The sequence below is a fragment of the Prunus persica genome, chromosome G5 (assembly GCF_000346465.2).
Source record: "Prunus persica cultivar Lovell chromosome G5, Prunus_persica_NCBIv2, whole genome shotgun sequence".
In the NCBI taxonomy this organism is placed as follows: Eukaryota; Viridiplantae; Streptophyta; class Magnoliopsida; order Rosales; family Rosaceae; genus Prunus; species Prunus persica.
This window is the reverse complement of record NC_034013.1, coordinates 5,585,074-5,595,422: the sequence shown is the minus strand read 5'-3', so window position 1 is coordinate 5,595,422 and position 10,349 is coordinate 5,585,074. Positions and strand designations below refer to the sequence as shown.

The 10,349-nt window shown below is 36.9% G+C and overlaps 1 protein-coding gene across 1 annotated transcript; it reads right to left on the bottom strand.

Annotated features, from left to right (window-relative positions):
• On the bottom strand, nucleotides 7,394-8,161 carry LOC109949311 (uncharacterized mitochondrial protein AtMg00810-like). The gene has a single exon (XM_020564706.1). It carries the CDS (start codon nucleotides 8,159-8,161, stop codon nucleotides 7,394-7,396), a length of 768 nt encoding a protein of 255 aa, XP_020420295.1.

Below are 10,349 nucleotides of genomic sequence, written 5' to 3'. Positions count from 1 at the left end.
GATCCTTAAGTCGAGACAAATATTTCGTGAATTCTGCAGAAGCTTTAATGTGTTGCAATCACATTATAATCAATGTACTCACTGGGGTAATTTATGCATATTAATATTGAGTACAAATTTTGTGCTTCAAGCACATGTCCTTTAGGGACTTGCTTTATGCAATGTCAATCCTTTCAACGGATTTTGTTTAAAAGGGATTAAACTTTATGACACATTATATAGCTTTAACCCAGCTATTTATACATCTTTAGGAAATCGCTTCTGGCGATATGCTCCGTGCATTTAATAACCCTTAAAGATAATATGTTGGTCTCCGTAATTGTGTAATAAGGGGGGCACAATTGAATCTGTAAATATGGAGAAAACCCAACATTCCTTGTTTCTGCCAGAAACAGTGTGTCATACAAAGTAGGTATATTCCCTTTTATTCCGAACACCCAAGTATAAGTTTCAGTATTAACATCTTTTGGGGTTCGTACTGTGGGTTTGTTCTTTCACGTTCATTCTCATCTATAATGGAATTACCTCGTTCCATTTTGGCCAATGATATTGTCGACATTTAATAATTGAACGTGGTTCCAATCAACACAGCCCATTGATGATTTGAGTAGCTACTCCAAAACCAAAAATTGTCATTCATCAATTCATGATCCCACCATTCTCATTTGCATGCGCATGCATCAATTATAAGCATTTCTTTGCTTTTGGGTACCCAAGCCACTTCAGGGGGCTTTTATTATGTGAGAATGTGGATTATAACCTCCAATGGAGCGTTATTTTACATAGGGCGTGGAAAATCTCCATTTAGGGAGTTGGAACATTTAGAACCCATATATCTGTCATGCTGCAGACATGCCACAGATTAATACATACATGTCAATTAATTTATGGGACTTTAACCCATATAATTTGCTACGCATTAGGCGTGCACAATATCAATATTGACATGTTAAAGGATTGTCCTTTCGGGACTTCAATCCACATCATTTGCTACGCAACAGGCGTGCATCATATTGATCACTGCTATACCCATATTCTGTTCTTATGGGACTTTAATCTGTGCAGTGTATTATCAATGTATCCAATTTGCAATCTGTAAAATTTACATTAATAATTCATGGATACATACAAGCCATTCTTTTGGAACAGACTTATCTCCCCATTTGGTTACCTTTCAAGATAAAATATCAAATAAGTATATAAGCATAAAATAACACAAGTATTGCTTACATCCTTAGGTGGGAGAAACTTTTCTCAAGTATCATTCAAGCTCATATCGGCCCAGTAAATATAATGTAGCGCTTGATGATCTAGTTATATCCTGCAAGAGCAAAAATCACAACTCTTTTGTCTGTCAAAAACAAATAACCCTCAGAGTTAGGATCACTTCATGGATTCTTTCTTCAGATGTTCATTCTAAAGAAATAAAATCTCTTATGAACAGAGAGTTACAAAAAGAGAAAAAATGCAAAAAAAAAATGTGATATTGATTGCAAGGTAAGGTAAGCAATCAGGGAAGGAAGCTGGTGGGAGCAGACAACAAGCTCAGCAATCAAGGAAGGAAGCTGGTGGGAGCAAACAACCAGCTCTCATTTCTCCTAGTCTAGAAGAACTTCCGGAGATTAGAGCATAAGGTCGCCTTCAAGTTCCCTGATGTGGCGGAAACGTGATCAGGGATAGTCTCGCTTCCTGAATGGATGATCAGAGATAGTCTTGCTTCTCGGGCATACTGAGTGCTCACTGATAAGAAAAATAAGTAGATATCGCATCACTAGGTATGGAGAAAACTGGATGTCTTCTGCAAAGAAAATTTCGTTAGTAACACATTTATACACAAATACAATGAATAGGTAGAAACGGTGAATTTCAAATTAACCATAGGAAAATTGCGAGATTCTCGGGATACTTTTGAAAAAATAGATCCGTGAAATCCGAAAAGCAAGATCGGCTTTTGACGAAAATAATACTTGAAAACGCCGAAAGTGCCGACAAACATTAATGGAGGCCGCGTGAAGTTTTGGAATCTGGGAAAGAAAAAGATAGTATGGGGATCTGAGATAATATTGGGATCCTGGAAACTGTAGCCATATTTCCTCCTATAGATATTGCCTTTGCAAAACTTGATTGGAGCAACTGCGTTTCAACTCAACTTCCTTCATTTTTTGAAACTTTAGTTTTCTTAAGACTTTCTTCGAAACCTTCTTAAAAATGGCTTCCTCTTCTTCCTGCCCAAATTATTTCAATTTAAATGATACTCCCACAACAACCAGTGACGCCCAAGTTTGGCGTCCATCCTTTGTATCCCAAAATCGTCATCTCACAGTTAATGATTCTGTGATGATGAATGATGCTACTGCTGTCATAGTAGCTAGGAATTTCATTACTCCAATGGATGAAATGCTGTTAACAGGGAGGTTTGAGGAAGAGGCTATTGATGACTCAATGGCTTTTAGCATTCAGAGTGCTACTTCTGTTTCTAACATGGCTGATCGTTTGCGTGCCAGAGCAAACGAGGTTGAGAGATTAACAACTGAAAATTCGTCTCTCCAAAGAATGCTTCATGAGTCTCAACAGGAGGTTGAGAAACTTAAAGGAGAGAATAATGCCTTGTTGAAACTGGTGAGTTCGTACTCTGTTGATACACTGAGAAGGCTAGACATGCTGCAGGTCTCCAATGAAAGAATTTTGGGAGACCACGAGATGCTCATGGCTAGGCTTAAGAGGCGTCGTCCTCTTCCTTCAGAGGCTTCCAGAACATAATGTATTTTTATAGATTTTACAGGGCCTGCACCTTCATTGCAGGTGGAAAAATCTATCTGTTGTATGTTCCTGTTATAATAATTGCGCACATTCTTAAACTTGCACCTGTGGTTTTTACGTCTTTTCAAAATGACGGTTTGGAACCTTGTGCCTTATAGGTTCAAATAACCACATCGACTCTCCCAAATTTCATATTTCAACGTATGGAACTTTTGGCCTGGGCTAAACACAAACTCAGAATTTATTCGCCCTTTTCAAATGGACATGAAATATGAATGGAGTAAAAGCCACGCTAATATCTCATATATTTGGGTTCATGAGCTTCCGGCCCAGATATATCAAAATATGTGGGGAGCCTCAATTCATCATTTGAGGTTTATATTGATATTATCCATTTCACGGTGTATTCTTAACAACCGGAATTCACAAAATATATTTCTTCCTTGAGGTGTGGATTATAACAAAATCGAACTTTATTAAATTCATCATTCTCTTATGCCAAAGAAATATGTGGCGTACTACAATTTGTAATAATACCTCAAGGGTTGTCCATTTAATTGTTGGAACTTCAGATTCTCAACACTTAGATTTTGAACCTCAAGCCAAAATCACATGTTCTCATGGTATGGACATTTTTACAATTTTCTGTACATATTTCTGGACTTCAAGCCCTTACATAATTGTCCATATCTTGAGGAACTTCTGGCATCTCATTTAATTGCTCACCCATGAGTTTAAGGAACTGCAGGTTCCCTTTTGAATATAGTGACGATTTACCCAAAATGGTTAATATTTATGTATACGTCACTATTCATATATCCGATACTATTCATCAAGTCATGAATACGTATCTATTCATGTGGACAGTACATTTGCCAGTACAGTTATCATCCATGTGTACGACATTATGAAACAATACGGTACTGTTACATCATTATGGAACCCCAGGTCCTTATTTACATGTCAGGGATCAAGGACCCTCAAGTCCAATCACATGTTTACAAATATAGTACCGGAGAGACTGCCAGCTCTCATTTTAACATCATCATCAAGCATCTTCAAGTCCTGATGTAATTGTATGATGAGGATCAAGGAACTTCTGGTCCTGATCTGCATACTGTAAAAACTCATCATACAGCACAATTAATCCATAAAATAAATTACTAGTAAATAAATTACTGGTATGGACGATAAACCCGCACCATACTTTAAATAAATGTAAATGTGCGGTAAAATAAATTCATAAATTAAATTGCTTGCTGTATGGACGTTAATCCCGCACCATACCTTAAATAAAATTAAATGTGCGGTAAAGTAAATTCATAAATTAAATTGCTTGCTGTATGGACGTTAATCCCGCACCATACCTTAAATAAAATTAAATGTGTGGTAAAGTAAATTCATAAATTAAATTGCTTGTTGTATGGACGTTAATCCCGCACCATACCTTAAATAAAATTAAATGTGCGGTAAAGTAAATTCATAAATTAAATTGCTTGTTGTATGAACGTTAATTCCGCACCATATCTTAAATAAAATTAAATGTGCTGTAAAGTAAATTCATAAATTAAATTGCTTGTTGTATGGACGTTAATCCCGCACCATACCTTAAATAAAATTAAATGTGCGGTAAAGTAAATGTGCTTGTATGAGCACTAATTCTGCTCCATACATTTAAATAAAAGTAAAGGCGTGGACGATAAACCCGCACCACCCTTTTAAATAGATAATGTTGTATGGGTAATAAACCTACACCATACAGTAAATAAAATAAATGTGGGGATAAAAACCACCACAAAAAATATAGAAGGTGAAACTGTCCATATAATTACCATATATAAGGATAAAGTAAAGACAATTATTTGTGCATTCATATCAACACCACAATCAAATAATATGATATTATTATACTAATATATTAGTGGAAAGCTAGACATATCATGTTGGCTTTTCTTCTTTTCACTTGCAATTAAGTTGAACTTGTTGTGTAGAGAAATAATAAAATAATAGAAAAAGTAAGAGGCATAGAGCTTATCCTTACAGTTGGTTTGCTCGTATATCTCTCTTGCAGACCACAGCTCCTCCACTACTTTTCTTCCTTACATCAACATAAGGGTTAGTAGTATAGATAATAGTGCAACACAAAAATTATACCTGAGAGCTTCTCGTGCTGATAACGTGTTATAAAATAACTGAGATATGTGCGAATATTGAGCTGCACGTAAAGTAGATGAGACACAGCATTTAACGAGGTTCGGCTATGCCTACGTCCTCGGAGAGCAGCAGCAGTAACTTTTCACTATATGAAATAATATGGCTACAAATTTAGTGTTTACAATATGTATGGCTCACTCAATTTTCTCTCTTGGAGAATTTCTTTCTTGCTCTCTTTCCTCTCAAATCACTCACCCTCTTTCTTCCTTCTCTTCCTCTTCTCTATGTGTAAACTTCTCTTGATGGATGTATCTATTTATAGGCCTAAAACATTGGTTGTTCACCTCACAATATAATTGGTAGACAACATCATTAATATTCTTCAATCAACAACATCATTAATATTCTTCAATCAACAACATCATTAATATTCTTCAATCAATTGGGTAGTGGTTTGGTTTGGTGGGTGTGTGGTTAGGTTTAGTGGGTGTTAGTTGGCTATGTGGGCTTCACCTATTCTTCTTTACTTATTCTTCTTTACAACATTTTTCATATTTTGATTTGATAGGAATTTGATTTTCTAGTATTTTTATTTGAATCCAAATGGGGGGTACTTCCTTATTTACATTGTAAACTTAAGTAAATGGAGTAATATAAAAATAAATTAAAGTAAAATGACAAAGACATTTACTTAAATGTTGAAAATGGAAATAAGGTAATCTGTACACCAGTTGAGCAAAGGGGCAGTTTGAAGCACCTACAATGGTTTTTCCGGCGAGGGGAGGTGCAAGTGCACCTCCTTGCGCCTATGTAGATCCGCCAATGCAGGGAGGTCAAGGTACCGTTTACAAAGGCATGTTGGCGGATGGAAGAATTGTTGCGGTAAAGAAGTCCAAAATTAAGTATAAATGAAGCCAAGGAGACCGGGTTTCTTTTGTTTTTTTGTTTTTTTGTTTTTTGTTTTTTGTTTTTGTTATTTTTCTTTTATTAGTTGCATACTGGAATCAATATGTGATAACATTTCTTTGATTAGGATTGAAGATGGTAAGTAGGGTGTACTTATTAAAATTACATTTGTTTCATAATTAAATATATTTTTTTTGGTCATTTTATATTAGGGTAAATTAGTAATTCAATAAATAGTTTGGTAGTAGGGTGTATTCAGTTAATTTTAGGGTTCGTTTAGCAGCACTCTTATAATATTAACTGAAATTTTTTTTATACAAGTCTTATTATTTGTCAATGGGGTCTAGCTAGCCGAGTGAAAAATCACATTGACTTGCAGACTAGTGGTCTCAGGTTCGAATCCGCATAGCATTATAGTAGTGTGTATGAGAAACCCCCCTCTCATGTAGTTTAGTTTATCGCTTGTACTAAAAAATACAAATCTTATTAGTCATGACACTATATACTCTCACACGACATCTCTACATACTCTTTAAACTTTCTCCAAATTTATTCAGAATTTTAATGATGATCAAAATATACATGTACGAATGATAAAATAAAAATAAAATAGCAACGCTAATTATTTATCAGGAGTAGAAGCCCAATAAGACAGCGTAAAGTCATGAGTAATGTGAACACCATCAATACGTGACGATAACCATCTAAGCATCTGACAGATAAATTATTGTATGTCGGAATATATCCAATATTTTGATTATGTTGGAGAGGATTAGGACATATCTTATGGTAAGAATGCAACAACAGATAAGTGGACAAATGAGAGGTTGAGCTTAATTATAGCGTGTTTAAAATTGTTGAGAAAACAAATTAGAGAGTGCAGGGTTCATGTCTTGCTTTATGTATGGAGTTTTTGAAATCTACAGAAGGGAGGAAGTGCTAAAATATGAATATGGTTTGATTGTATTAGGTTAACTTTATTCTTCTCCATAAGGAGGTATATATAAGAATTTACAGGGTGCTTTACAAGGAATTAGATACAGTAAAGAATTAGGAAAGTATCTCCTAATTATACAATGATTTACCAAGTATATAAAAATTGGAAAGTAAATCTTTTAATTAATCACGGAAATAAATCTCCTTGATTAATTAGGAGATTCACGTCAACACTCCTCCTCAAGTTGGTGTATATATGTCACCAATGCCCAACTTGGTAAGTGAGTCATGAAATACTTTCACAAACAGCTTTTGTTAAGATATCTGCTAGTTGATCTTCTGATTTTACGAATGGTAGACGGATGATCTTCTTCTCAATCTTCTATTTGATAATATGTCTATCCACTTCAACATGTTTGGTTCGATCATGTTGAACTGGATTATGGGCAATGTCAATGGCTGATTTGTTATCACAATGTAACTCCATTGGCTTTCCTGGCTTGAAACCCAATTTTGTCAATAGTCTTTTGATCCATAGTAGTTCACAAACTCCGTGAGCCATTTCTCGATACTCTGCTTATGCACTAGACCAAGAAATCACATTTTGTTTTTTACTCAACCAAGTGACTAGATTACCTCATATGATGGTAAAGTAACCTGAAGTAGAGCTTCTATCAGTAATGGAGCCAGCCCAATCAGCATCTGTATATCCAACAACTTCGAGATCTCTATTTTTTGAGAACATTAATCCTTTCCTAGGTGCTGACTTTAAGTATCTTAAGATCCGATCAACTACATTCCTATGGGACACACTGGGTGAATACATAAACTGACTAACCACCCTCACAGCATATGCAATATCTGGTCTTGTGTGAGCTAAATATATCAACCTTCTAATAAGGCGTTTGTACTGTTCCTTATTGGTTGGTTCTTGATCCATGCCTTCACATAACTTGTGATTCATCTCGATGGGTGTATCAGCAGGTTTGCATCCAAGCATTTCTGTTTCAGTGCGCAGATCTAATACATATTTCCTGTGAGACAGAAATATACCAGTTGTGGACCTGGCTACTTCAATTCCTAGAAAGTACTTCAGATCACTTACATCCTTCATCTCAAATTCCTGAGACAAATACTTCTGCAGTTTCAATTGCTCTCCTGTGTCGTTTCCAGCTACGACTATGTCATCCACATAAACAATCAATGCAGTAAGTCTTCTTCTATCACGCTTCAAGAATAAAGTGTGATATGCATTACTCTGTATATATCCAAAATTCTTCATGGATTTAGTGAATCTGCTAAACCATGCCTTGGGAAATTGCTTTAACCCATATAATGACTTTCTGAGCTTGCAACCTTGACTCTCCTTGCCACGAGCTAAGTTACATCTTAGTGGTAAGTCCATATATACTTCTTCTTCCAAGTCTCCATGTAAGAATGTATTTTTTTACATCAAACTGATGTAATGGACAATCGAGATTTGCTGCTAGAGACAGAAGGATTCTAATAGTTTTAATCTTGGCTACTGGGGCAAAGGTCTCTTGGTAGTCTATCTCATATCTTTGTGTGTACCCTTTTGCCACCAATCTAGCTTTATATCTCTTAATGGATCAATCTGCTTTGAGTTTCACACTATAAATCCACCTGCATCCCACTGTCTTCTTTCCATGAGGTAATGGCACGAGTTCCCATGTGCCATTCTTCTGGAGAGCTCACATTTTTTCATTCAAGGATGCTTTCCATTTTGGGTTTTCCAGTGCTTCAGTTACACTGTTGGGAACAGGTATGTCGGCCAACTGTTTCACAAAGTGTACCCGTGACTCTGATAATTTGCTGATGGATACATAATTGTTGATGGGATATTTTCCTTTGACATTAAGATTTGCTTCGTAGTGTACTAGAGGTTTGCCACGGTTCTTCAGTTTTGGAATATGATATGCAGGCTCTGTGCCTTCTAAAATCAAATTATCATTGGATATTTCATTAATGTTATTAGTTTTAGGACAAGATGTTACTTGAATGACATCCTCAACAGGTGATTGGTGTGGTATTGGAGCTGAAGAAGTCTCCGGAGTGGGCAAAATCTCATTAGTTTCCTCATCCTGAGTTGGACAGCATGGAGACGACAGATCAGGCTGAAGCTGGTTTTCGGGTAGAGACCAGTCACTTCCAAGCTGCGACCGGTCGTTTTCTGGAAGAGTCATAAGCGACCAGTCGTTATCAGGCTGCTACTGGTTGCTTTCAGGCAGAGTCATTGGCGACTGGTTGCTTTTAGGCTGGGACGATTCTGGAGGAAAAAAATCAAAAATTTGAGAAGTGTTGGTGTCGCAATGCTCCTCCTTTGCAGCTGAAAAATATATGTCGTTTTCCTGGAACACAACATCCATAGAAGTATAGACTTTCTGACTAGGAGGATGATAACATCGGTATTCTTTCTGATGAGGTGCATAGCCAATGAAAACACACGTTTCGGCTCGGGGATCCAATTTGCTTCGTTGGTAATCATGTAAGTGGACAAATACAACACAGCCAAAAATTCGGGGTTCCAAGTTTGGTGAGGGAGGTGTTTGGATATAGTGGTGAAGTGTTTGAAGTCCTGTTTGAAAATTTAGGATACTAGAGGGAATTTGATTGATAAGGTATGCTGCAGAGACGACGGCTTTGCCCCAAAATGATCGTGGCATATTGGCACAAAAGAGAGAGGCACGAACGACTTCCAATAAGTGTTTGTTCTTTGTTTCAACCACCCCATTCTGTTGGGGAGTGTAAGGGCATGAGCTTTGATGTATGATGCCATGATCTTGTAAGAACTGGTTAAGATCATGGTTTAGAAATTCTCCGCCATTGTCAGAACGAATAACCTGAATTCTAGCATGAAATTGAGTCTCCACCATTTGGTAAAACTGTTGAAACCTGGAACTGACTTCCCATTTTGTTTTGAGAAGGGAAACCCAAGTCATGCATGTGCAATCATCTATAAATGTAACAAACCATCGCGCCCTTGCCAGAGTTGCAATTTTAGCAGTCCCCAAACATCAGAATGAACAAAGGAAAACGGAACCAAACTTTGATTTGAACTTAATGGGAACGGGACACGATGACTCTTAGCCCAATTCACACCTATCACACTGGAAGCTGGAAACATCAAGACTGGACAATAATTATGGAAACAACTTCTTAAGATAACCGAACGAGGCATGCCCAAGACGTTTATGCCATAACCAAATTTTGTATCTCTCCCCCTTAGGACGAGTTCCACTAGTTGTGAAAGCTTGACCACCCTTGACCTCACTATCAGGTGCCCAGTTCAAGTAATAGAGTTTGCCCCGCTGAGTACCACAACCAATCGTCGTTCTTGTGAGGATGTCCTGAAAAACACAATGATTCGGCCAAAATGTTACAGTACACCCCAAAGTAGTAGTAAGTTGTGCAACAGATAACAAGTTATGGTCCAAAGATGGAACAAGTAATACAGAATCCAGATGTAGGGAAGTAGAGAGAGATAGAGAGCCCTCCCCAACCATAAGGGAGGGGGTACCATTAGCATTAAATATCACTGACGGAGTGGATGATTTGCGATTAATAAGTTGGCT